Here is a 27735-nt window from a genome sequence, read left to right on the forward strand (position 1 = left end):
TTAATAACCATGAACATTTTTATTTGAATAAAAAAAATCCAAACAAGCCTGCTTTAACAGTTCAGTAGATGTGACTACTTTTTTCTCTGTAGCTTATAAACCAGTCTACACAAAGCATATACAGGAACTACCAGACATGGTATTCCTGCAAGAAGAAAGATGATCACATAGATCCATGCAGGGTATGACACTGATGCCAGTGATGGGAACTCATCCTGTGAATTAGAAAGCAATAGGATTAGTGCATTAAACTTATGTCAAAACTCTGCTGAAATGTGACTAGTTTTAATATTAAGTTTCTTTCCCCACGTGGGAACATTTCCCACAGAGAGAAAATACATCAACATAGCTGATCACAGAACTTGTGTACTTACAGAGTTGGGATCCCAGACTAAATAGGTGAGCTCATTTTGGCCTTGTGTAACCAAGTAGAAAACTAAAATAACCAGAACAACAAGAGGACTGCTGATTCTCCATGAAAACTGCCAGAAGATGGAAGGCTTATAACCAATCATGAACTTGATGTCATCGTTGAACCTGCAACACAATCAGTCATTTTTTATTAATTTTGGAATATGTCATGAAGTCATCATTCTAGTAGGGGACTTAAACATGCTTATATTCATAATGGTTTGCTCAGTAGGAAACAAAACAAGTACAATATGTTTCTATAGTAGTTTGAATAAGCGCTAACCTGTCCATGCCGTAGACATAAACAACAGCTATCATCTCAATGAGTCCAATAGTCAAAAGTGGAACAGATCCAGCAAAGTTGTCAAACAGAGTTACCCAATATATTCCTGAATGCTGTGCAAACAGGAGGGAGATGATGAAGGAGACAATACATGTTACCCCTGAAACAAACATGAACAATAAACAGAGTTTAAGTTTATTTTTTTAAAGACACCAAAGACAAACACTGAATATATTTGATTGGAAGGTGCAGACCAAATGAGTTCATTTAGTTGAGCTATAAAATCAAGTTACCTGTTAGTACTTCATGGGGCCACTTTTTAGGGAAAACGTTCAGATCTTTGAGTGGGACCACCACTCCTTCAATGTTGCCAAACAGTGTTGAGAGTCCCAAGCAGAAAAGCATTGAGAAAAAGAGGACAGACCAGATGGGAGAACCAGGCATCTTGGTGATGGCTTCTGTAAACACAATGAAGGCCAGGCCAGTTCCCTCTACTCCCTGCAGAAACACACAGAAGTTAGAATGCAGATAAGCAATCATAATTTGAAAATTAGATTTATATTCTTTAATGAAGTCACCTCACTAAGAAGTTTCTGTATGTCACAGGGTTTGATTTCCAATCCAAAAACAATATCAGGATTGGAGCTGTTGAGATGATGAAAAGCTGCCTCATAGTTGCTGGTAGTGATGCTGTCTTCAGGAAGCTCAAATGCATTTAGTAACATCATGATGTTACTAAGGAGAAAGTATGTTACTTATTAGTAAAACTGGATAACTGGAATTTACTCCAGAGTATAGGTTGGTATTTTTCAAGTAATTCTAACACATTGCTCACATCCTATCCATATTTGCAGGGAACCAATAATAATTAATTTAGCAGGGCCTGTGAAGAACCAAAGAACCAAAGTATTCTGTAGATTAACCAAAAATATTTTTAAACTCTTAACATTAAGATTTACTTTATTAATCCTGCAAGGGGAAATTCTGTTTTTACACACCCATAGGCTGAAATATACACACATGCACAAACAGGGTCCTATGGACATGCACTAATGGAGAGATGTTAGAGTGACGGAGCCGCCCCCGGGAGGCGCTCCTGAGCTGGTGGTGGGTAGGGGGTTTGGTGCCTTGCTCAAGGGCACCTCAGCAGTGCTCAGGAGGTGATCTGCACCTCTCCAGCTACCAGACCAACTTCCATATTTGGTCCGCACCGGGACTTGGACCAGCGACCCTCTGGTTCCCAACCCAAGTCCCTACAGACTGAGCTACTGCCGCCCCTTGTTTTAAGTTCTCATTCAAACACTATTCAGAGTTTTTGCCCACTAAAGGCTACTTGTTCCTCAGCATGTGACCATTTATTTGTCAAACAAGCTGATGCATTAGTTTCAAATCACCTCACCTTTTTTTACCATCATGTCCAAGTTCCTAAGCTTTCTGAGTAGCATATAACACCTATCTCTGCACCTACTGGTGTGTTGGTCCTTCAATGAGATGGGGTCAGGCACATTGGTTGAGAATTAATATCTTGAGGCAGCAGAAAGCAATTGCGCTAATGACGAACAAAAACCTCATCCAAAGTCACTGGTGCAGTGTTTTCCTTCTGTTTAAAAGGTTCATTATTTAGGGGCGCTGGGGGAGCAGTGGTTATTGTGCAAGCCCCATGTATGGAGGCAATAGTCCTCCAAGCGGGCGGCCCATGTTCGAATCCAACCTGTAACTCCTTTCCCGCATGTCAATCCCTGCCCTTTCTCTCCCTGATTTCAATCTCTATCCACTGTCCTATCTCTCCAATAATGGCACAAAAAGTAAAAAGTCTTAAAAGGTTCATCGTTTAGATTTTAAGACCAGTTGACAAAAAACTTTCTCTCTGCCTGTCAGGCACCTATGCTAAGTAGCTTTTCCTCGTTGAAATATCGTTGCACCTTCTGGACAACAGTCAAATAGAATTCATACTTACTCATTGATACAGCTGTCATATTTCTCTGTGGCCCTGAAGCCAATGATGGTGTAGGTGACTGTGGCAGCATAGATTGAAGTGAGGCCAGTTACAACCGTAAGGATTACAGCATCTTGCAAACAGTTGTTGCTTGGAAAAAAAAGACATAAGTTGAGCTTGAGTCTGGAAACTACTGTTTCTATTTAATGCTGAGCAGATTCAGACTTAGACTACAAATTATCTCTTACTGTACAGGGTTGTAGCTTGAAAAAGAGATAAGGCCTCCCCAGGCAAGACCAAAGGAATAAAAGACCTGGGCACCCGCATCCATCCAAGTTGTTGGTTTAATCAACTCTTGCAACTGCAAAGGTGCAAAATACATTGTGAGGTTACATTTGTACAGAGAAAGAGAAACCTTATTTTAACAGCATATTTGAATGATTTGAAAAATACATCAGGTATGAAGAGGAACTTTAGTCCACTCAAGGCTCCTTTGAGTGTCAGTCCTCGGATCAGGAAGATGGCCAGCACGATGTAAGGCAGGATGGCTGTGATGTACACTGCCTGATGTCATGACAAGAAAAAGAAAGATCATTCATAATTATCAGATTAAAGGTTTCAGTAGTGTAGTTCTTTGCATGTTAAAGCAGAGTGCATGAGTACGGTAAGGGGGATTCTCTCTATCATAACAGCATGCAAAGTATTCCTTTCAAAGAACTGGGATTTTATACTTCACAATTTTGTGGGATACCCTTTCACATAAACAAAAAATAAATCTTTGTTCACTCTTTGTACATTCAATTATTTCTGAAATCTGATTTTGGGGTGTCAGGGAACACTGGTGACTCTAGCCTGCTCTATTTGGCTTTGCTTGGTCAACACTTGAGATCTATGCCCAAAACTTGTCAGTATGTTACTTTTATAAAGAACACTAGTCTATATCCTGAAACATACTCTACAGCTTCAACCCATTTCTTTTTAATTAAGAAGGAATCAAAATATTTATTTCTTTGGAACCTGTGTGTTGCCTGTTAATGGGTGTAGACCAGGCATGGGCAAACTACGGCCCGTTGGGCTTTTTAATCCGGCCCGCCGAACTTGTCCAAATTATATTATTATTAAATTAAATTTTATTATAATTAAACCTCGTTCGTTTTCCCCTGTAATGCCCGCGTTTCCCCAATAGATGGCGCACTTCAGAGTGTGGTGTATTACTCCCTTCTTCACTTTTTTGCTTTGCCCTATGAACCCGTATGAGCCCTTCTGTAAAAATGAACGGATCAAAGAAAAGAAAAGTGGACAGTGAATGCCGAGTGTTTAATACGGAGTGGACAACAAAATATTTTTTCACTGAAGTCCGATCAATGGCTGTATGCCTGATATGCCAAGAAACTGTCGCAGTTTTCAAAGAGTACAGTATCAGCCGTCACTTTGCAACGAAGCCTGCTAACTACGCTAGCAAGCAGTCCCCGCAAGAACGGGCGGCTACGGCTCAGAGGTTGAAGGCTAATTTACAGACTCAGCAACATTTTTTTCACCAACAAACTGCGATTCAAGAGTCAACTACCAAGGCAAGTTTTTTGCTGGCATTCAAATTAGCAAAGGCTAGCAAGCCTTTCTCCGAAGGCGAGTTTTTAAAAGAATGCATGGTAGAGACAGCAGGTCTCTTGTGTCCGGAGACCCAAGGCCAGTTTGAAAAAATCAGTTTATCACGCAGGACTGTGACTCGCCGTGTGGAACTGATTGACGAAGATATAGCCAGCGAATTAAACAAAAAGGCTGAGTCCTTTAAGTTATATTCACTAGTGCTGGATGAAAGTAATGACGTAAAAGACACTGCTTAGCTCCTAATTTTTATCCGAGGGATTAATGACAGTTTTGAGATAACGGAGGAGTTTTTGACCATGGAGTCTCTGAAAGGAAAAACACGAGGAGAGGACTTGTATAACCAGGTGTCTGCTGTCATCGAGAGAATGAAGCTACCTTGGAGTAAACTTGCCAATGTCACAACGGATGGATCGCCAAATTTAACTGGAAAACATGTTGGGCTGCTGAAAAGAATCCAGGATAAAGTGAAAGAGGAAAACCCTGACCAGGATGTTATTTTCCTTCACTGCATCATCCATCAGGAATCTCTGTGTAAGTCTGTATTGCAGCTTAATCATGTCGTGAATCCAGTTGTAAAACTTGTTAACTTTATACGAGCAAGGGGACTTCAGCATCGTCAGTTTATTACGTTCCTGGAGAAAACTGATGCGGATCATCAGGACTTACTGTACCACTCTCGTGTCCGCTGGTTAAGTTTGGGCAAAGTGTTTCAACGAGTGTGGGAGCTGAAAGAGGAGATCAGCGTATTTTTGGAGTTAATGGGGAAATCCGACAAATTTCCTGAGCTAAGCGACAAGAACTGGCTTTGTGACTTTGCATTTGCTGTGGACATATTTTCACACATGGATGAGTGTAATTAAATGAATGCATTTGGAAATCAATTTGTACAATGAGCCTTGCATATTCATGCTTTGCTACCTGTTAAAGGCCAAATCCTTTCATGTAATGGCTTTTACATGTCATTTATATTAGTTCACACAAACACTCCATCCATCTGTTCCTGGCCCAGCCCCTCTGTCAAATTTTAGAACCCATTGTGGCCCGCGAGTCAAAAAGTTTGCCCACCCCTGGTGTAGACTATGAAGCCAAACAGACTCATGAAAGGACAAAATAATCATGTGGTCTTTGTATAACTTGTCCTTTTCCTTTTTTTATAAAACTATGGCTTACTAAATCTATGAGAACATTTTGTTTTCTTATATCCATTAAAAAACTAGTTGCAAAGCTTTGATCACAATGTACAGTACAAATCTGTGCGCACAGTTTAAGTGAGAAGAAGAGCCACTGCAAAACGGTGGATTTTAATCCGTATGCATGAATTTGTAAACCATGGGAATACATTTCTAAACTGCTTTTTATTTTTTCTTACCTGCAGTTTTCAGGGACTCTGTTCTAAATAGCACATTAAGTGCATATTTAAAGTGTTGTCACAAGGTTCTTGTTTCAACCAGAAGGTTGGGGGGTTTGATCCCTAGCTTCTACAGTCACATGTCCAAGTGTCCTTGGGCAAGACACTGAACCCCAAATTGATCCTGCTGACAAATTTCAAGTAGTCTAGTGAATCTGCCCCTGTTGTCAAAGCATCTGTTCTTTGTGAGAACAGAGGGGTAGGGAATAGATGCAGTAACAATGGAAGGCACTTCTTAGCAAATGGTCATTGACTGAAGGGACAAACCTTGCCTGAAGTGCCGATGCCCCTTATGCAACAGACAGCGATGACTGACCAGGCAGTTAGCAAGCAGACTACTATGGGCCAGTGGATTCCTCCAGAATCATCTATAGAGACTGAGCTATCCAGAGTCACCCTATAAAAGTAATAATCCACAGTGGAACTCTGATGACATTCTTGTACGAAACCTGCAGAGGCAAGAAATATTCACAAATTAAAATGAAATATGTGTGCTATGGTATATTTATGTACCAGTGTCTAAAACAATACCTGTCCCATTGTCATTGAGAGGGCACTGGGTCCAAGGCAGCGGGCTTTGAAAGGAATTAAAGAGATACCACATGATCCAGGCTATTAAGGTGTTGTAGTACAGTCCAATCAAAAATGACACCAACATGGAGCCTACACCTGTGAGACAGCGTCGTTAACATCACATTCACAAATGCTTAAATAATCCCTATATACTTTATTGTCGTTGAGGTTCATGTAGCTTCATTCTTTTTTATTTCAATTTTTTCCCCCAGAGGTAAGTTTTCTTACCGATGCCAGTCAAATAGGGGCTTATAGCCCTCCAAACTCCAACGCTGCCTTTCCTGAGACGCTGGCCGATGGCAAACTCCAGCAGCAGGAGAGGCATTCCTTCAAACACCAGCAGGATCAAGTAGGGAACCAAAAATGCACCTAGAAAAAGGTATATGATAAGATATGAAATTACAAAAATGTTACCGCTTTACACTAAGAATTCTGGGGGAAAGTAATATATTATACATGACATTTTTACGCATGCTTTGATATTTTGGGTTTTATTCATGCTGTTATTATGACTTGGTTTTACTATTTTCCATGTTTAGATTTTTGCTATGATTTATTATTACTTTTGGTTTTATTGCATGCTTTCAGAATTTACTTCCTGTCTTGATGTGACTGATGGTGATAGATTACCTGCACATGTAGCCCTGCTCCTATTGATGGACAGTCTTTACGCTCATTCTAGGGCAAGTACGTCGCCATTGTCTAATCAGCTCTCCCCTTAGCCATCCAATTGGCGGCTAAGGGGAGTAAGGTATTTTACCCGTTTTTTATGAATTGGCACTGTACAAATAAAGATTGATTGGTTGATGATTGATGATGTTATTTTGTAAACCACTGTTTTTGCATTGGGGCTGATACGACACAGTGTAAACTGTATTGGTTGGAATCTTTAGTTATTCAGTAACATAAACAGCTGATCCAAGGACATCACCGTCATGTGAAGACAAAGGTCAGCTTTTACTTGAGAAAATCCCAGACTCTAAACATCTAGTGTTATTAATCATTCTCTAGAGTCTAGGGGATGATTTCTGACACTTGATGTTGATTTGACAACACTGTCTTGTGAATGAGTGGCATATTACAGTGTAAGCCTAAGGCAAAAAGTATCAGTCATTTTGTTAAAAATGAAATTGTCAACTAAACAGTTGAATTATTTGGCAGTATTTGGTCGTAATTCTGTACCGTAAAACCTTCAGAGAAAAGAATAGAAAGCATAAAATTCCATTTGTATGCATTAAATTACGATTAAATTAACAATTGTGTACCGCAACCACACAAAAATCTATGAAATATACAACCACTTAACCACAGAGGTCTGTTACCCTATTTTTTTTTGTTTCATAAATCTTACCCCCTCCATGACTCTGACACAAATAGGGGAACCGCCAAACATTCCCAAGTCCGATGCAGAAGCCCACACAGGTTAGGATGTACTGGGCTTTGTTGTCCCACTTGGGCCTGTCGCCAGACTCCTCCTTCTCCATCCTCTCCAGATCTTCATAGTTTGGGATGCGGAGATCCAGTCCTGGGTTTGGAAGTACTGCTCTCATGGCAACCATATGTGCACTGAGGCAGTGAAATGATGTTTACTGCAGTTAAAGCAAAGGGGAAGTTTATGGATGTACACGTGAACACTCAACAATATTAAAGCATGGTTATGATGTTCAAGCCATAGCACCCTTTGTACCTTTGTATCTAAATGCTCAATTATATGACACCAGCCATGACTGGCCTGCAGAATTGGTTTAAAAAGTGTTTCATTTTATAGGGGTTAGCTCAGTATAAATATATGTCAGTGTTCAGATCTGCAAAATTATTAAAATTGCAGAAACCTAATTTGTCATTGGTTATTGGTCATTAGCATAATATAATTGTCCTAATATTAACCATTTCGTTCTACTGAAAAATCTGACTTGTGAGATAATTATTAACAGGGCAAGTCCAGTGTAGGTACATTATGTACACAAGAACTTCAGACAGATTTGGTTGCTTTGGAAGATATATATTATTTTAATTTCATGATAATTGAATGCCTTTATATACAGTAATGAATACCATTAAAAAAAATCATGTTACTACAGCAGTAATTTATATGTTTACAGCTTGATTAAAAAAACAAAACTGGTCTGATTAGCTTATGTTTTGATCGGCGAAAATGTAACATTTCTTGATAATTCATCTGTTCTGATTTGATTATGGATAGGCATTATTCACAATAAGGAAAATAGCTGATCTGATTGATGGGCATGCTCTTGCTTTTGTCAGGGGAGAGGGGCTTCTTAAGGGGCAGCTGTGGCTCAGTTGCTAGAGTTGGTCGTCTTTTTGTCGATCCCCATCCACATATCTGATTAGTCCTTGGGCAAGACACTTAACCACAAGTTGCTGCAGATGCTTCATTGGCAGCGTATGAATATGTGTGTATGGGATTATTTACTTCTGATGGTAACTTTACATAGCAACCTCTGCCGTCAGTGTGTGACTGGGTGTGAATGGGTGGGTGTGACCTGCAGTGTAAAAGCACTTCGAATTTTCAGAAGACAAGAAAAACACTATACCAGCTCAAGTCCGTTTACCAAGTTAATCTAAGACCCGCCTTAGCTCTAGCACTAAGCCTGTCAGCATGGAGACCCCCATTGACAGGCTTCCAAAGCCCCCTTCAGTAACAGATGGTGACGTCACTCAGGTTTAATAATAATTTAATTATATTTACAGTCTTTGGTTTTCAGTCTCTGTGCTAAGTTAACCTGTTGTTGGCTCTAGCCTGAAACAAGTGCCAATCTTCTATTCAGGGCCAAAAAGAAAAAATAACTGTTCTTTAAGATACAACATACACTTATATAAGAAATATGACACAGCAGTATCTGAATATTACAATAATAAAGAAAAGCAAAAGAAAAAATACTGTCTTCTCCAAAACATTAATTAAAAAAATTAAATTACAGTAAATAATAGAAAATGTATTTCTACATACAAGAATATTATTCCAAATTTACTTTAAGTTTACAAGTCAATAGTCTCTATAATGGGTATTAGGGGGAAAAAAAGGCATAATGTGGCAATAATGGATTTACAACATACCGAAAAATTCATTTTGTTATTAAATATTCATTGGAAAAGGACTCTAAAACTTAATTTTGTCACTCATTTGTATTTTGGCAGAGATGGTTTCCAATTTGTCTTCATAGTCCTTCTGCTTGCAGCATTTTGTCTGGATGACTTTGTAGACAGCAAACACTGGGATGGCTAAACATGGAATTCCAGCCAGGATGAAAATGATGACATTAATCCAGGAGGGAAACGGTCGTGCTTCGAGAGTGGGGAAGTCCACCTATTACCAAAATTAAGAAAAATTGTACTATTTACTGTATTGTACTACTGTAACAATGGGTTTTATTGTATATTGGCATTACAGATAATAAAGAATCATTAAGTGGTGAAATTCTAATACTTTAGCACCACCACGAGTAATGCAAGTATTATTAGAGTTTCTAAATAGTTCTTTAGACAATACTGTTGTGATGAACACACTTACCGCTTCCTGGTCCCAAACCAAATAGGTAATGTTCTTGCTGACTTGGGTTACAAAGTAGAAAACCAAGATGACGACCATAATGAGAGGACTGATAACCCTCCATGTCACCTGCCAGAAGATATTGGGCTTATGACCAATCATAAACTCAATGTCCTCATTAAACCTATGTGGAAGCAATAAGAGGAAGAAATAATATCAGCTGAGTGTGCCTGAGAGCATCCGCGAAAGATGCCCTTGCACTGTCATTAGATACAGTTAATAATGAAGCCTGTTTGATCAACATGTTGATGATGCACTGGACTTCAAGGAAATAAAACACCTCTCTGTTACTTCAGTCTAATACCTTATATTAAAAACATGCACCTTGATAACATAACAGCTGTCAGAATGCAATATTTCTCATATTTTATAGCTAATAAGTAACAGTTCTTTCATCAACAGTTGTTCTAACTGGAAAAATGACACATTTTCCACATCAACATAATCTTGCTGCATCAACATGCCAACATGCTGATAGGCTCTCACTTACAACTAATGCATGAATGTTAAACTTGAGGAATTATATTGTTCTACCATGTAGTTTAGCATGCTAGCATATTAACAGTTGCTTCTTAGCATAAAATACAAGCTGTTAACAGGGCTAATAGCCTTAACCCTTAGACACTGTACTAATAATGACTTACCTATCCACCCCATAGATGTAGATAACAGAGATCATTTCACAAAGTCCAATGACCAGAAGGGGTATTGAGCCGGCAAAGCTGTCAAAAAGAGCTAGCCAATAGTTTCCAGAGCGCAGGGCAAATATGAGACCAAAAGCACACGATATTAAGCAAGTTAGAGCTGAAAAAAAGAAGAGAAAAAGTAGTGACATTAATTTCTCTACGTCTAAGAGACAACATTTTATGTCAAACGGGAAAGTCAATTACCGCAGAAAACTTCTTTAGGCCAAGATCGGGGCAGCAATCTGAGGTCCTGCAAAGGAACCACAACTCCCTCGATGTTGCCAAACATAGTGGAGAGACCGAGACAGAAAAGCATGACAAAGAAGAGGACAGCCCAGAGCGGAGATACTGGCATCTTGATGATGGCTTCTGTAAACACGATGAAAGCCAGACCTGTTCCCTCAACTCCCTGGATGGATTATAAATCAATTATTTTAACCATGAACTCCATTGTCAAGCCATTGTCCATTGTCATTGTGATTGTCAAAGTTGTCTGTAACAATAACACTAGTGATATTTTTACCAAAGATGTCTAAGGATTAACATAAATGATAAAACGACGAAATGCTTTTTACTGACCTGACTGAGGAAAGTGTTCATGTCGCATTCCTTTATTGGCAATCCAGCGATGATTCCTGGACTTGTCGTGTTGAGGTGGTTAAAAACCTCGTTGTAGTTGTTCTCTGTAATGCTGTTTTCAGGATAGTTGAAGGCATTCAATAGCTCCAAGATGTTGCTACAACAAAGGCAGATCATGACGGTATTAGTCAGCAATAATATGATGCGAATGCTTTTTACGATTTATTTGTTCACTTTGAAACTCACTTGCCCATGCAATCATCATATTTTTCTGTGGCCCTGAAGCCAATGATGGAGTAGATAACTGTTGCAGCGTACACTGAGGTGCAGCCGTTGATGATGGAAATGACAACAGCATCCTGCTCACAGTTGTTGCTATAAGGAACAATCAATGACCATGTGAGAACAACTGAAGAGTTCATTGTATAAATGGGAATTTCAGGCAGTTACTCACTGAATTGAGTTGTAACTGGAAAAAGAAATGAGTCCACCAAAAGCCAAGGAGAAGGAGTAGAAAACTTGAGCACCTGCATCCAACCAAGTTGCTGGATTCATTAACTCATCTACCTGAAACAGATTTGGATTTATCAACAGAGGAGTACATTTGAGCTATGAAAATTACGTTTGATGTTGTGGTAGTAATCATTGTCTTGTTGCTTCACAGCCTTTTTTAATTATTTACAATTGCTTGGACAGCAGGCCTGCACTGTTAACTGGGATTTTAAGGTTTCTTTATTATTCTCTCCTTTTTACTTGGGGAACAATGAAACCACGAGGAGTTACATTTATATTGTGACAGAATCATAGACTGTCACAAATTGATATATTAGTCACACAAACTAAGTGGAGCAAAAACTTTTTTTTTCATGTCTTATCGCTATTGGAAATTTGTGGACACTATGTCTTTTGCCATCAGATTGTATTAATCATGCAATAAGAAGGATATCTAAAAAAACTAAAAAAAACCCAGTATGATCAGCTCTGCCAAATACAATGAGTTACTGTCCTACAGGGATTTATGTATGGGACTTTATTTTGCCATGGAGTAGCAACTTTTTGAAGTCAAATTCATTGACAATTTGAGACTTCAGGAAGTTATTGCCTCTGGACAAGAAAAAGGCCCCAATATGAACCCTTATAGGACAACAACTGGTTGCTGTTTTATCTTCCAATCCATATGGTAAACCTAGCTTACTGCCTGCTTTCTGCTGCCTTTTTGGGCAGAATTGTCAGTGATTCAGATCTACCGATCTTACCTTCAGTAAGACTAATAATAAGGAGGTATTTAATAAATTGTGGAACACTTGCTTTAAAAAATGGTCCATATGTTTTTAAGTACATATCGGGTGATTTGATCATCAGTGCTTACATCTGGCGTGAAGAGGTACTTAATCCCCGCTATAGATCCTTTGAGGGTCAGCCCTCTGACGAGGAAGATGGTGAGGACCAGATAAGGCAGAGTGGAGGTGATGTAGACAGCCTGAGGAAAGAGATTTTTGTTTAGATTAGCCAAAGATCCAATAAACATTTTTTTTACCTCTAAGGCTTGCATTACTCCCACCACATTAGTTTAGATGTAATTAGGTTTGTCAGACCTTCCCTGTGGTCTCAATTCCACGGATGCAGCAAACATAGAGCAGCGTCCAGGCAGACACAAGGGACAGCACCATCCACCACTGTAGACCTCCAGCATCGTCAATAGCTGTCGAAGTGTTCAGGGTCTCTCTGTACCAGAAGTAGTCAACAGTGGTGCTACGAGCACACTCCTCCACAAGACCTGCAAAGGACAGATACAATCAACGAAGGATCTTATCGTTAACAACAAGATATCAGAAACCCTGGAAGGAAATGCTAAGGCAGGCTGTCTTGCAATGTGCATTTTTTAGAAACTTTGATGTATGAAGGCATACCTGTCATGTTAGCATTGAGGGGACATTGGCTCCAAGGCAGAGGGTTCTGGAAAGAGTTGAAGAGGTACCACATAATCCAGGCCATGATGGTGTTGTAGTACATGCCAACCAAAAATGAGACAAGCAAGGAGGCAATACCTGTATCAAAATGAAACAATATGGATAATGCTTTTTTTTTTATGAACAGTGAGATTACAGTCAGGCTAGTGGATCTACTGGGCTTAAGGAAGTACTTCAAGCTAAAAACTTAATGCAGCATGATTTCATTGCCAAATTGGCATTGCTTACATGCTTCTGATGAGGTTAAGATGTTATGATTTTAACTATGCTCACTATCTTAGATTAGCGTGTTCATATTTGCTTATAAGCTGTTTACATGGAGCTGAGAAGGGGATGTCTCTGGATATTCATGACATTTAATCATAGACAAGAGCCCGAGATGACAATTTGAGGTTATTATTAAGATGATTAAAATCATTACATCATGCGGTAACAAGAATGTGTGCATCAAATGTATGGCAATTTATTAAAACGTTTTTGAGAGGTTTTATGTAAAATCACAAAAGACAGGGCATCACTGTTAATCCTTTGAACAACTTGAGAGTCTTTCATTCTGAAAGTGTTGGGGCCACCAACATGCATATAAAAGCAACAATAACGGATGGATATTATGAATATGTTTGTGTGTGTGTGTGTGTAGGTGTATGTGTGTGCACGTGTTTGTGTGTGTGTGTGTATTTTACACACCGACTCCTGTCAGGCATGGATTGATCGATCTCCATACTCCCACACTTCCTTTCCTCAGACGCTGACCGATGGCAAACTCAAGGTGCAGAAGTGGGATTCCCTCCAAGACCAGCAGGATAAGGAACGGGATCATGAATGCTCCTAGACATATCAAATTCACATTATTTAGAATGAGTTACAATTTAGTGACTGCTTTACTTCCATCAGCACCTTAACTAAAGTGAGCAGTAGACTTTAAATTCAAAACTATACGAAATTATTCAACAAACTTTTAAAAGCATTTTACATAAGTAAGTACTGAGTAGAGAAAAAAAAATCAAAATGAACCACATCAGCAATTTAGAGTATGGAAAGTATCTTGATTTTGACTTTTACGATATGATAAGATATGGTAGGATATGATTCAGGCATAGCCAAAGAAGGTATGATAAGAAATTACAAGAGACAATACACTTTAATATTCCCTATAGGGAAATACACAGAGACAATACAGTGAAATATAGAGGTCTAGAGAGCCTTTTCTATTATTATCTCAATTTTGTGTATAAGCCGAAATATCTTAAAAGAAAACCAGTGCTGAGAAATGTTGACTGTGAATTTTGCTTCTTAGCCGTTTTAATTCAACTGAGTCAATTTTGCAATGTTCACGTCAATCATTCTCTAGAGAAAGATGCTTTTCTAAATTAATTCAGTCTTGATGAAATAATCCATTCATATAGCCTACATTAATGTGTTACAGTAGATTTCATTGTAATTATGGATGAAAAGTACAAGGTTTTAAAAACAAACAAACTAAAGGTATGCTAAAAATTACTTTGTTTCTTACTTAAACCCTTTTAAAATCCTCTGTCTCTGATAGCTGTTTTATTTTGTGTTTCTCTTCAAGAATTCAAACAGATAACACTCAGTCTCATCCTAGCTTACCTCCTCCATGGCTCTGACACAGGTAAGGGAACCTCCAGACGTTACCAAGTCCTACACAGAAGCCCACACAGGTGAGCAGATACTGGGCTTTGTTGTCCCACTTGGGCCTGTCCCCTGCTTCCTCAGTCTCCATCCTCTCGAGGTCCTTATGAGAAGGGATCCGGTCATCCAGTCCTGGGTTTGGCAACTTTAGCTTCATTGTGGCCCTTTTTGTTCTTTCACTGGACTCAGAAATCGATTAAAAAGTAGCAATTGAAACTCTCTTCAGTAACCAGTGTTTTTACTTTCCTGCAAGTCTTCTGGTACCTGTGTTCTTTCTCAGGCAATGTCCTCTGTTGACTGTGTGTCTCTGACTCAAATGCCTCACTGCTTGTCATTGGAATGGGCATTGAGGTATTTTACTTTGACCTATGGCACCCAAGCTTAAGTTATCTGTCGCTCATTACAGTCTGTTTTGCATTTTGCAATGTCAGCATATTCAAGAGGAAAAGGAAGCAGCCTTCTTGATAATGATTGATGTGTCATCCTGAAGACAAGTTTAGTATTCATGAGTTTGTGATCAAATAGTGAAAACATGACGAGGTGTGAACAAATAAATACTTCACTTACACTTCATCAAACCACATATTTAGTATAGTTAAGAGGAGGGATGTGTTAATTTATATTGACAATTGACAGATTGCCTTTTTTGTGTCACATTGTTTGGTTGACAGAGAAGGAAACACTCTATTAAGGATGACAACACATTTTCCAATCTTAGCTTATCTTAACTATAAGACCATGCCCCTTGTAGTCCTTGAGAAATTTAGTTTTATTACAAAGGAGTTTTCACATGTTCACCCTGTTAAAGTGCATTTGTTCCATGTTTGAACAACAATTGAAAATCAATGTTGAACTATCTTATGGTTGATGTTTATGTTTAAAATTGTTGATATTGTGATTAAATGACATGTTTTTAGATAAGTGTTAATCTAAACCTTATCAGTAATCCTCAATACAATTATTAACTGAAGGAGATAGGTGTCGGCATTTACAAATGGGTTTACAATGCTTTGAAAATCAATAAAAGCCGTATCCAAGGTTACATTGATAATGTGATGTAAACTTTATTGTGGTACGCACAGTATGTTCGCCACTTCTACAACACAATACAACAGAGTACTACAACCTGTTAAGAGAAGTAAGTTCAAGCATTTGAAAACACTGGTTCAATGCTTTTTGGTGACAAAATAACAAAAGAGCTAAAAGCTTATAAAAAGAGTGACAAAAATGACAAAGGGTGTTATATATATTATTATGTTAAGATGTTCTTTCTAAAAGAGCGTTTGTCTCTTTGTACCAGTGCCACTTCCAAAAGATCTCATTCTTCCCTGGTGTTTCCCTTATGTGTTTTCTAGTTTGGTCTTTAGTGTTTCGTGTGTTGTTTTGTAATTTTGTATCCTAGTGTTTCTTTATGTTCTAGTGTGTGTTGTAACTTTCTTAAGTTATTTATGTCATTAGTGTTCCCTGATGTATGTGGTAGTTGTCCTCAGTGTTTCTTGTCCTGCCTCTGTGTGTTGCCCTCCAGTCTTGATTGCCCTGATTGTCTTCACCTGTGTCGTTAGTCTCACCTGTGTCTGATTACCCCATGTCTATTTAGTCTCAGTGTTCCTGCCCTCGTGTTCTCAGTTCATTGTTGTGTTGGTGTTGTAAATGCCAGTGTTGTTTGTCGTATGTTGGAGTGTCAGTGTTTCATAGTGTTTCTCATTGCTTATCAGTTTTTGGATTTCCTCAGTTTGGACATTTTGATAGAAAGTTTTAGTTGTTGCCTTTTTGTTTAAATGAATAGTTTTTCGTTCTGCACTTGGGTCCAGTTCCTGATTTTCCACACCAGTGACATAAAGACTAAAAACAGATCTATAGGAGCGAAAAGTCTGGATTATCATTCATCACAAAGCCACAACATTTGCCATATCAAGTTAAAGGTGCAGGAGTTCAGAAGATAAATCAAGTTTTACTTTGCTGGTTGTAACTTTTAAGTATTTTTATTGGTTCAACATAGTAAGAAAATAAAATTAAAATCTTTCATGCAAAAACATACATGATGACATTCTACAACAGTTCCTCATTTCATCAAAGCATGTTTTTAATATTCAAATAAATAAGGTGGGGGTGCCAGTAGGCCAGTGGTTGGTGCGCACACCCCATGTACGGAGGCTATGGTCCTCCAGGCGGTTGGCCAGGGTTTGAATCTGACCTGTGGCTCCTTTCCCGCATGTCATTCAACATACCTTATACAAACACAGTAGTATAATATAAAGATGCACACTCACATTTCAAAATAAAGGCACTTAGACTAAACATTATTTTGACAAAGCAATCAGAAAAATCATTCATATTTGAACTGCTTTTCTGTTTTTTAGAGACAATATATGAAAGATGAGGTGATGCCTGCGAGCTTGTTCAGGCAGTCAACTCGAGCTGCACTGATTTGATTGATTGATTGATTGATTGATTGATTAAATTTATTTCAGACATATCAAATAAAATCAAACATATCAAAAATACAAAACAAAATGAAAAGCACGAAAATACAATAAACAAAAAACAATGTTCAAATGATTTCACAAAAAAAGAAAAAGAAAAAGAAAATTACATGTATTCAATTGATATGCCTGAAAAGGAGTAGGAAGAAGTATAAAACTTATTTAATCCTACCCCTTTTCCACAGCTCAATAATTAATATTTATTAAATTAAATTCCTGTGTTCCTTATAAGCTCTCTATATATACAATCTATCTATATACAATTTGCTATACTATATTTATGATACTATATTTGATATTTACAATCCAATGATTTTCCATACATATATACAACTTGATATACTATGATTTTTTATAATTTATATAGTTATACAATCCATATATCTATATATATATATACATATCTATTTGTACAATTTGATGTACTATATTTATATATTATACAATCCGTACATCTATACACAAGCTTTTGTAAGTGGTCCCCCAGACCTCCACACAGTAATTTAAATAAGGTAAGATCATTGAACAATAGAGAATATGCAATGATTTGTGATCCAATATATGCTTTGCTTTACATAGGACTGAGATGCTACGTGACAGTTTAGATTTAACATGTTTTATGTGAGGTTTCCAGCAGAGCTTGTGGTCTATTGTCACACCTAGGAATTTATTTACATACACTCTTTCAATATTAACACCATCTATCTTAACATTTACGTCATTATTTAAATTACAATTTCAATTACAACATGATTTTTGTTTTGCTTAAATTCAATGATAATTTATTATTGTCAAACCACCTTTTTAATTTGCTCATTTCAGATGTAATTAACTCCAGAAGCTGCTGCAAATCCTCTCCCGTACAAAAAATATTTGTGTCATCTGCAAATAACACAAATTGTAGAATATTTGAGGTTTTACATATATCATTTATATAGAGAATAAAAATAATTGGGCCCAACACTGACCCCTGGGGGACACCACAAGTATTGTCCAAACAAGATGACGTGTATTCACCCAACTTCACAAACTGTTGCCTGTTATGTAGATAGCTCCTCAGCCAGTTTAATACAACCCCCCTGATACCATACCGTTCTAATTTATGAATTAATCTGGCGTGATTTATTGTATCAAATGCTTTTTTGAGATCAATAAAAACACCAGCTGCATAATTCTTTTGGTCCAGGGAATTTGTGATTTTTTTCAATTAGCTCAATGACTGCTAATGAAGTGGATCTGTTGGGTCTGAATCCATATTGGCTGTCAGTTAGTAAGTTGTGTTTATTGATAAATTTGTTTAGTCTGTCAGCAAAGAGTTTTTTCAAGATTTTTGAAAATTGAGGAAGCAGTGAAACAGGCCTGTAGTTTGTGAAGTGGTGTTTGTCTCCAGTTTTGTACAGCGGTATGACTTTTGCAATTTAAATTTTTCTTGGGAATTTACCAGTTTTAAATGATAAGTTACAGAAGTGCGTTAGTGGTTTTGCAATTCCCTGAATGACCTGTTTAACTATTCTCATGTCAATGTCATTATAGTCAGTAGAAGTTTTGTTTTTACATTTATGAACAATCTCTATAATTGCACTCTCTTCCACTGCTGTTAGAAACATTGATTTTGGATTAATGTCTATGAAATCATAATTCTTGTCGTCAGATCTCACAGAAACAGGGATTTTTTCAGCCAGTATTGGTCCAACATTTACAAAATAATTATTGAAGGCATTAACTGCATCATCCATATTATCAATAGTCATATCATTATCAATAAAGTCATGTGGATATTTAACTTGTCTAGAACCATTTCCAATAACACTATTTAATATATTCCATAAACCTTTACTATTGTTTTTATTTTTATCTAATAATTTGCTGTAATATTCTTTCCTACTATTTCTCATAATATTAGTTAGCTTATTTTTATATTTCTTATATTTATTTTCTGCATCTTTGGTTCTAAGTTTTATGAATTCTTTATATGGTGTATTTTTCTTTTTGCAGGCATTTTGTAATCCCTTAATTATCCATGGACTATCTGAATATTTAAATTTCATTTTGATTTCTTTTATTGGACAATGTTTACCATACAACAACTTAAATACCCCTAAGAATTTTTCATAAGCTCTGTCAATGTTTTCTTCTATATAATATTTCCCAATTTTGATTTATTAATTCATTTTTTAAAGCGTTCATTGACTCTTCTGTCCGTACTCTTCTGTACTTGACTGTACTCTCCTGTTTTTCCCTCTTGTAGTCGTTATTGAAAACTATAAACACTGGCAGATGGTCACTGATGTCATTGATCATTAATCCACTTATTGTATTATTGTCTATAATGTTTGTAAATATATTGTCAATCAATGTGGCACAGTGAGATGTAATCCTGCTGGGTCTGGTGATTTTTGGATAGAGGCTTAGACTGTACATTGTATTGATAAAGTCTTCAGTTGGTTTGTGGTTATTGGGATTAAGCAGATCTATATTCAAATCCCCACAGATGAACATGACCTTTTGATTAGATATTGTGAACCACCCAGCATCCACCTGTAGCCTCCGACTGGGGGGTTTAAGATATTATCCCATCACTCCTAAAATTTCTGCATGTAAATTAAAACTGTGAGGAGTGAATAGGTTGAAGCCTAGACACCAAACACAAACTATTTTCGGCTCAAATAAATATTTTAAAGAAATACAATCATGAGTTTTTTGACTGAAATGGTTTTAGGTTTTAGGTTGTCAATGCCCTCTAAGAGTTAGGGATATGTGCTTTATAGATGCTTTTTTTTAAAAATAGAAAATTGTGATTCAAAACCCATCATGCAGCATCCTCCGACGAAATGCAGTTTCCATTTTAGTACTTTGTTGCAGATAAAGTTTATTCCATGTTCAAAGATGTTTTTTTGCAGCAGTATCTTTGGAATAATTTATACAAAGCAACCCCCGGGATCAAAAGACTGGGAATTCCCGCCAGGATGAAGATAATAACGTAGACCCAGCTGGGATAGGACAAAATCTCCAACACTGGAAAGTTCACCTGTTGACACAACAAGGAATACATTTTAGATAAAAAGAAGTGTTCATAGTTATTTGAAGCATATTGACTGACCACAGGTGTGTATCATACCGAGCTTGGATTCCAAGTGATGTATGTGAGTTTTGCGTTGACTTGGGTGACTAAGTAAAACACAAAGATGACCAAGACAATCAAAGGGCTGATCACTCTCCATGTGGCCTGCCAGAAGATGTTGGGTTTGTGTCCAATCATGAACTCAATATCTCTGTTAAACCTGATAAAGAAAAACAGATCTGAATCTTGAATCTGCATTAAGGTTTAAAAAAACTCAATCGTCTAAACCTTGATTTTGCACACGGCTTTATCGTGACAGAAGGTAGAGTTGGCTTAGTGGTTTACCTGTCTATTCCATACAGGTAGACCACACCCGTCATCTCACAGAAAGCAATAATGAGCAGAGGGATGGAGCCTGCGTAGCTGTCAAAGAGTGCTAACCAGTAGTTACCAGACTGCAGAGCGAATATGAGGGCGATCAAGAAGGATACAAAGCATACAATTCCTGAAATAATATAGAACACAAAATGACATGTTTATAACCTCTTCACTTTATGTATGTTTTTACTGTCAGCACATTGGGTTCAATGGGTCTTACGCATCATTCACCTGTCAATGCTTCTTTAGGAAACTTCTTAGGAAAGATCTCCAGGTCCTGCAAAGGAACCACGACTCCCTCTATAGATCCAAACATGGTGGAGAGCCCGAGGCAGAAGAGCATGATGAAAAAGAGAACGGACCAGAGAGGAGAAAAAGGCATCTTCGTGATGGCCTCTGTGAACACAATAAAGGCCAGACCTGTTCCCTCTACTCCCTGGAAAACGAGTGAGCAATTAGCTGCAGAAGCATTTTAACCGAGAAAGGAATCATTATTACTGATGACATTAACATACTTCACTGAGAAAAGTCCTCAGCTCGCAGTCACTTAGGGACAGCCTTTCAATGACCTCTGACCCTGAGACTGTGCTGTTGAGGTTTTGCAGCATTTCATCATAGTTGGTATCTGTGATGGTCCCCTCAGCTAGATCAAATCCGTTCAGCAGCATCATGATGTTTCTGGAAGAGAACATTTAGGAAGATAATGAGTGAAATATAATGTAAACTATGCACTAACAATATGACATGCACATACCCGTTGATGCAGGCATCAAACTGCTCTGTTGCACGGAAGCCAATGATGGAGTATATAACAGTGGCAGCATAGATAGAAGTAAAGCCATTGACCAGGGCTATGATGACAGCATCTTGCTCACAATTGTTACTAAAAGAAAAGGGGAAATTGTACACTTTCAAATCAATTTTAAAAACAATAATTGCACAGTGACTTATTTCATTTAGATTTTAAATAGTGATACTTCATTCTTGATTCCTCTTACCGCTGTATGCAGTTTACACACGATAAATCAAAGCGGACAACTATTATGTGTTTATGCCCACTCATAGGATTACAATAGGTTTCACGTAGACTCAACATGGTGATCTCCAGTAGTGTGCTTACTGAATAGGGTTATAGCTGGAGAAAGAGATGAGACCTCCGAAGGCCAGCGAGAATGAGTAGAATACTTGAGCTCCTGCATCTAACCATGTTGATGGGTTCACCAACTCATCCAGCTAGAACATGTAGGCAAGTGGCAGGAGAAAGAAATCAAACGATGGCTTCCTTTCATGATATTTTTCAACCGATACTTCTTGGTTGGTGTGTTACATTATTGCTTACATCTGGTGTGAAGAGGAACTTGATTCCATCTACAGATCCTTTTAGAGTCAGTCCTCTGATGAGGAAGATTGTAAGGACCACGTAAGGCAGAGTGGAGGTGATGTACACAGCCTGCAAGACAGGTAAGACCAATATGAATGCAGGAATTGTTACCGTATTTAAATATCGGAAAATCTGAGTAACTGTTCCTTTTTCTGTATGAAAAGTTTAAAAAAATAAAAAACGAAACGTCATGTCTACTAGCTTTACACGCATTTAAATTTTTGGGGCGGGTAAGAGGAAGACATTCATTTTCTGTGTGATCTAAGAACAGAACAGCTGGAGTCAGGAAATCTTTAACAGCTAGACTTTGGACTCACTTTGCATAAAGAGCAGGGAAACCGTGGTGCTTTACAACTAAGTGAAAAACAACAGCTTCTCTTTTAGGAGGCAGGGGAAACACAGGTCCAATAAACCAATAATTATGGCTGCACTCTATTTATTTCCAGCACTTCAACAACACTGATATTTTGCATGCTGCTTTAAAGCAGGGAGTCTCAAACTTTTCAGCTTTCAATGCCCAAAATAAGAGTGCGGGAGAGTGGGGGACAACGACTGTCCCTTAGAGTGGTTGTGACATATGATGTAGCCATGCAAACGCACATGTTCGGACCTGGGCCACCCACTTGGAGGACCATAGCCTCCTTACTGGGGCATGACCTAACAGCTAGGCCGTGAGCAACCCACCTGGTGGGACCCAACACCCACTTTGGGAACCACTGCTTTTAGGGACCATTTTAGGTAACGCAGCCATCATTTATACTATTAGTTGCATCCAAGGGTACGAATTGATTATTACTTGTTAAGCAAATGAAAAGTTATAGGTGTATGTGAAAGGTGTACAGGTGTACAGTATGTGTACTATATTAAGTACAGTCTGAATGCAATCACAGTCCTAAGCCAAGATGCAGGTGTACTGTGGATGTAAATGGCCTTTAAAATGCAGCTTAACACTTTATAATGTTACATCTTGCCTGTTTTACTGCTGATACAAAGCATTAGGATCCTTGTTGCCACATTACACAGATTATTGCAAACGATGTCCTACCTTTCCTGTGGTCTCAATCCCTCTGATGCAGCAGATGTAGAGCACACTCCAAGCAGTAACCAAACTGATCACAATCCACCACTGCAGACCTCCGCTCTCATCTATAGCCCCTGAGGTGTTCAGTGTCTTTCTGTACCAGAAGTAGTCCACTGGAGTGCTGCGTTCACATTCTGACACGAGACCTACAGAAATGGGGGACAATCAAACTGTTTGTATGGATTCGTAAGGGTTTGATCAAAAAGGGGGGGGGAATAAAAATAAATAAAAAAAATAAAAAAATAAAAACAGGGACATGCCTGTGAGGTTTTCATTGAGAGGACACCGGCTCCATGGCAGGGGGTCCTGGAAAGAGTTGAAGAAGTACCACATCACCCACGCGATGATGGTGTTGTAGTACATCCCGACCAAGAATGACACTGTCATGGATGCAATACCTGTGACAGAGGGTGACAGTGTTTGTGGGGGGGTGGGTAACAGACCTTTCTTAAGATTCATTTTTCATGACTAACACAGGGAAATTATCTAGTAGTGTATTGGCTACATGGCAGATTCTAGTCATAAATGATAATACGGATGAAAGCTGTCTAAAGTTTATCAAACACCCTGATTCAGTAACAGAAACACAAATTTGAATGGCATATACTGTACACCTACCAACTCCAGTCAAGTAAGGGTGAATTGCAGCCCAGGCCCCCACACTGCCCTTTCTAAGACGTTGGCCGATGGCAAACTCCAAGTGCAACAGTGGAACACCCTCCAGGACGAGCAGGATGATAAATGGGATGATAAAGGCGCCTGTGGACACACCAACGAAAGCTTAGATAACTGCAAAGATAGCATAGATTCTATTCTTATCATAGAAACACCTTGTTTAATAAAGCCATGTTTGCTCATTGAAACTATAGATCCTAAACACAATGAAACCACATATTTCTGCCACAAAGCACAACAATGCTTTCCTTTCATCAAACTGCTTGTACAAATGTTTCATGTGATCGGAAGTTTTTTATTGTCTTCATTATCACACATGATGATGCAGGTGGGCTGAACATGCGCTCCTTTATCAAGACATTTCTAGACACCAGGGATTTAAATCAGCTGACATGAAAAAGCTGAATCACACATGCATGCATGAATGATCCTTTTACAATAATCATTTTAATGTCATGAGATAGTGTTGTGAAATCCGGCCTTGTTGTTGTTCTTGTTGTTGAAGCAATTAAATTCAATCTGAGATGATGTCACTGAAGCTCTCGCTACATGGGTTAAATGAAAACTGCCTAAGATAAATAAACACTGAAAGCTTGTGCTTTGCCTCCACTCCAGTGTCACAGAGATTGTTATTTCAACCTCTGTGATGCTTTCCGTTTATCTCAATAAAGCCTGAGGGTTCAAAATAAGTTGAAGATTAAAACGAGTCTCTTCCCACAACTCTCCCTGAAGCCATTTGGTTAGACAATGGAACCTGTTGGGTGTCTATTGACTTTAGAAAAGCCAAAATGTTGCTTTCTTTTTTTGTCTGTTAGCAGCTTTACAATGAAGCCAAAGGGAATTGCAAAATCATGCATTTCATCGAGGGTCCGCTTGAGGCTGGCTCCAAGAGCACCAGAAGTCACAGACACACCACAGCCAAAATAGCCGTCTTTACAACAAAAAATTAACATGTTTACAGCCTGGAACTCAAAAATAAACAAAATAGGTCTGATTAGTTATTGTCCTCATGGGCACACACTGTTTGGCGGTGTATTTTTTTTTATATCCATCCCGTTTAGTTTTTGCAACAAAATATTTAATCTTTGCTTCAACTTAAAAGTAGAACCAAAAGAGGGCCATAATCTGAAATGTCACACTCATCTCAGCAACCCGGTGTTAAATGTATGTATTCCAAATAAAGTGTAGTAGGCTGAGCTTTTCATATCCAACACAAGGAGATATACTGTTAAGAACAATAGGTGGAAAGTACTTTTTTTAAATTTTATTTTTTTAGCAATGCTAAGCTAACTGTATAATGACTTTGGATGAAAACAATGTTGTTGTCATCAGTTTTCCTAATTCCAGTCAGGGCCGGCCCGGGGCATAGGCAGTATACTGTAGGCAAATGCTAGGGGAGCTGGCCGTCCATGTAGGGGCGTCCTGGCACCCGAAATGAGTGAGGAAGAAAAGTTGAACATAATAATAAGAAAATTAAGGAAAAATGTGTTTAACTTTCATTTAATGTTATTTTATCTAATGTTAATGTCATGCTATTATTCTGTAATAAAACAAAAGAAGCCAAGAAAACATAACTACATCACCTTTTTAAAAAGGCTCTATTTACTTGCTCCCTGCTCGTTACCTTCTCTTTGTTGGGGAGGAGGGCAGACGAGTGAGTGACACTGACCGTACTGATAAATATAAGGTTTAAAGTCAAACATAAAGCTGTATATGCCAGTTTTCTTTAAGTGGATGAACATTGTGATTGGTGGTAGAATTGGTTGCAATACAAGGGGCACCAGCTAAAATCTTGACTAGGGCACCAAGTGAGTTAGGGCCAGCTCTGATTCCAGTTCCATAAAGAGTAAAGTATTCGATAATCACTTGGTTTTCTTATAGCATCATCATCAGGCTGACATCAGTTTGTAAAGGTTAATAAAGTAGATATTGCACCATAAAAACATCAACATGTGAGCTTTGATAATTTGGGTATGCTCAGAGTAGACTGCTGTGCTCACTGAGTACACAACAGCTTTTACAGAATGAAACTTAACCAAATGTTTTTTTTTTCCTCTTTGAAGCAGCTCGTAAAAACAAAACTGAAAATCTACTAACATGCTGAGAACTCTAAGAACACGATGTTATTTATTTGTGTTCTGAACTTGTTTCTGTGCTGCTCTGGCTGATACATTTTGGATTATTGTGTTTGTTTTATGTCTGCTTATCTGGAGATATGCTTGTCTGATAAGAGGCAGTGCTATCTGTGCACCTAAAAGGCAACACTTCAGCACATGGCAATGTTGGTGTTTTAAGGCTGGCTGATGACGCCTGTGACCGTTAACAGAATCTGAAAAAAAAAAAACGTACGTGTACAAAACAAAAATGTATTTTCCGTGAGTAATAATTTCCCAGTCCTCTTAAATTGGTCTTTTAGATCATCCTATCATCAAATGCTGGAAATTTAACCACAACTCTGTTGTTAAATGGAAAAACTCCAACAAAACTTTATAATCCCGGTGTGGTTGAACGCATCAGTAGTTCTTTGCTTTAAAATGGCCGTTTAACTACAGAGGTTAATATTTAACCATAATGACCTTAGACCTGTAGATGATAAGCTCAACATGATGCATCATGGTTTTATTGTGTGACTATGAGTTTACTAATGAGTTTATTTTCTCTTAACAAATTGAAAGACAATTTTATATCTTAGATTGCACCTTTATCCTGTCGCTTATAAAATCATTCACCCAACCAATCAACCTGGAACACTTGACATACAAACCATTAAAAATGGTTTCATCACTAAGCAAAAGCATCAAAATCAGCATTTCATTTTTTACCAGCATTATTAATGAGTAATTCCTTTTTATTGTTGAACTTTCAATTAAATGCATCTTAATATTTTATCAGGTCAAATATTCATTGAACTCACTGCTAAGTTTAACAGCATTTCCAAAACATTTGTTTTCAGATGTCTGCAATCTTTTCCGTTTTCACACAGAGAGCTGGTTGAATGTATTAGTTTCATATTTTAGCCACAGATAAGATCAGCTTACCTCCTCCATGGCTCTGACACAGGTAAGGGAACCTCCAGACGTTACCAAGTCCTACACAGAAGCCCACACAGGTGAGCAGATACTGGGTTTTGTTGTCCCACTTGGGCCTGTCTACAGCCGTCTCTTTCTCCATCCTCTCGAGGTCCTCATGAGAGGGGATCCTCTCTTCAAGGTCCCGGTTGGGAAGAACCAGCCTCATGGTGATTGTTTTTGTAAGTTGAGTCTACAGATCCTGAATGTATGGCAGGCTTCCTCAATAGTTGAGAACTTGGAGGTTTCAGTGCTGCTTGCTATTAAACAGAAAGATCACTGTGTGTGTGTGACTGTGTTATATACGTGCTCTTTATCTCTCCATCTCATCTGACATCTGGACGAGAGAGTGAAAGGACAGAGGTGGTGTCACCACCATGTGGATCATTCCTCGTGACAAAGTTTGTGTATGCTGGAAAATTCGACATCACACTGTTATTTTGAACCACTTCATGCATATATGTTGGCCTCATATAATTTATTAAGCACATAACAGAGAGGAACTCAGAATGCATTGTTTGAACACAACTGTCAAATATATGAAAGTTCAATATATCAAAAATGAAAAGGTAACCACAATGTTCTTGCATTATAAGTTTACAGTTTTACTTTCAGCTGTAATCATATACAAATAACTGTGACATCACAAAGGTAAATAACCAAACCCCCAGGTGGGTGACATACCCACAGCTATGTGTTTGCCTTCTCACTGTTAACAATTGGGCATGGTGCAAAAAACCCAAGCCACCCACACCCGTACAGAGGGGCGTGGTCGAACACAGCTCACTTTCATTTAAAACTGTAGATGCAGAAGCAGCCTGTTCTGAGCAGAGATAAAATACGAGGGTTTATAGGCATGATCAAATGCAGGATCAGAGTGGATTCAAAACAAGACCTCTGAGACTTATTTGAACTTGTTGAAAAGGAGTA

General features: G+C 38.2%; 3 protein-coding genes across 3 annotated transcripts; all 3 read right to left on the reverse strand.

Moving 5' to 3' along the window:
* Positions 1 to 15: 15 nt before the first annotated feature.
* Positions 16 to 7800, reverse strand: LOC132991634 (sodium-dependent neutral amino acid transporter B(0)AT1-like). Its single transcript, XM_061060449.1, has 12 exons — positions 7571 to 7800; positions 6448 to 6588; positions 6178 to 6315; positions 5914 to 6095; positions 3084 to 3194; positions 2879 to 2991; positions 2652 to 2780; positions 1273 to 1429; positions 988 to 1192; positions 695 to 854; positions 375 to 537; positions 16 to 215 (listed from the first exon to the last, which is right to left on the reverse strand). The coding sequence occupies exons 1-12, from the start codon at positions 7776 to 7778 to the stop codon at positions 75 to 77; spliced, it is 1848 nt and encodes a 615-aa protein (XP_060916432.1). The 5' UTR covers positions 7779 to 7800; the 3' UTR covers positions 16 to 74.
* Positions 7801 to 8898: 1098 nt separating this feature from the next.
* LOC132991650 (sodium-dependent neutral amino acid transporter B(0)AT1-like) lies at positions 8899 to 15053 on the reverse strand. Its single transcript, XM_061060466.1, has 12 exons — positions 14637 to 15053; positions 13713 to 13853; positions 12966 to 13103; positions 12651 to 12832; positions 12425 to 12535; positions 11510 to 11622; positions 11302 to 11430; positions 11056 to 11212; positions 10681 to 10885; positions 10435 to 10594; positions 9752 to 9914; positions 8899 to 9547 (listed from the first exon to the last, which is right to left on the reverse strand). The coding sequence occupies exons 1-12, from the start codon at positions 14833 to 14835 to the stop codon at positions 9341 to 9343; spliced, it is 1905 nt and encodes a 634-aa protein (XP_060916449.1). The 5' UTR covers positions 14836 to 15053; the 3' UTR covers positions 8899 to 9340.
* A 4877-nt stretch (positions 15054 to 19930) lies between these two features.
* LOC132991651 (sodium-dependent neutral amino acid transporter B(0)AT1-like) lies at positions 19931 to 26996 on the reverse strand. The gene is made up of 12 exons (XM_061060467.1): positions 26776 to 26996; positions 23681 to 23821; positions 23323 to 23460; positions 23027 to 23208; positions 21940 to 22050; positions 21721 to 21833; positions 21355 to 21483; positions 21116 to 21278; positions 20832 to 21036; positions 20568 to 20727; positions 20280 to 20442; positions 19931 to 20189 (listed from the first exon to the last, which is right to left on the reverse strand). Exons 1-12 carry the CDS (start codon positions 26972 to 26974, stop codon positions 20031 to 20033), a joined length of 1863 nt encoding a protein of 620 aa, XP_060916450.1. The 5' UTR covers positions 26975 to 26996; the 3' UTR covers positions 19931 to 20030.
* Between the last annotated feature and the right edge of the window lie 739 nt (positions 26997 to 27735).

The sequence above is a fragment of the Labrus mixtus genome, chromosome 16 (assembly GCF_963584025.1).
Source record: "Labrus mixtus chromosome 16, fLabMix1.1, whole genome shotgun sequence".
NCBI lineage: Eukaryota > Metazoa > Chordata > Actinopteri > Labriformes > Labridae > Labrus > Labrus mixtus.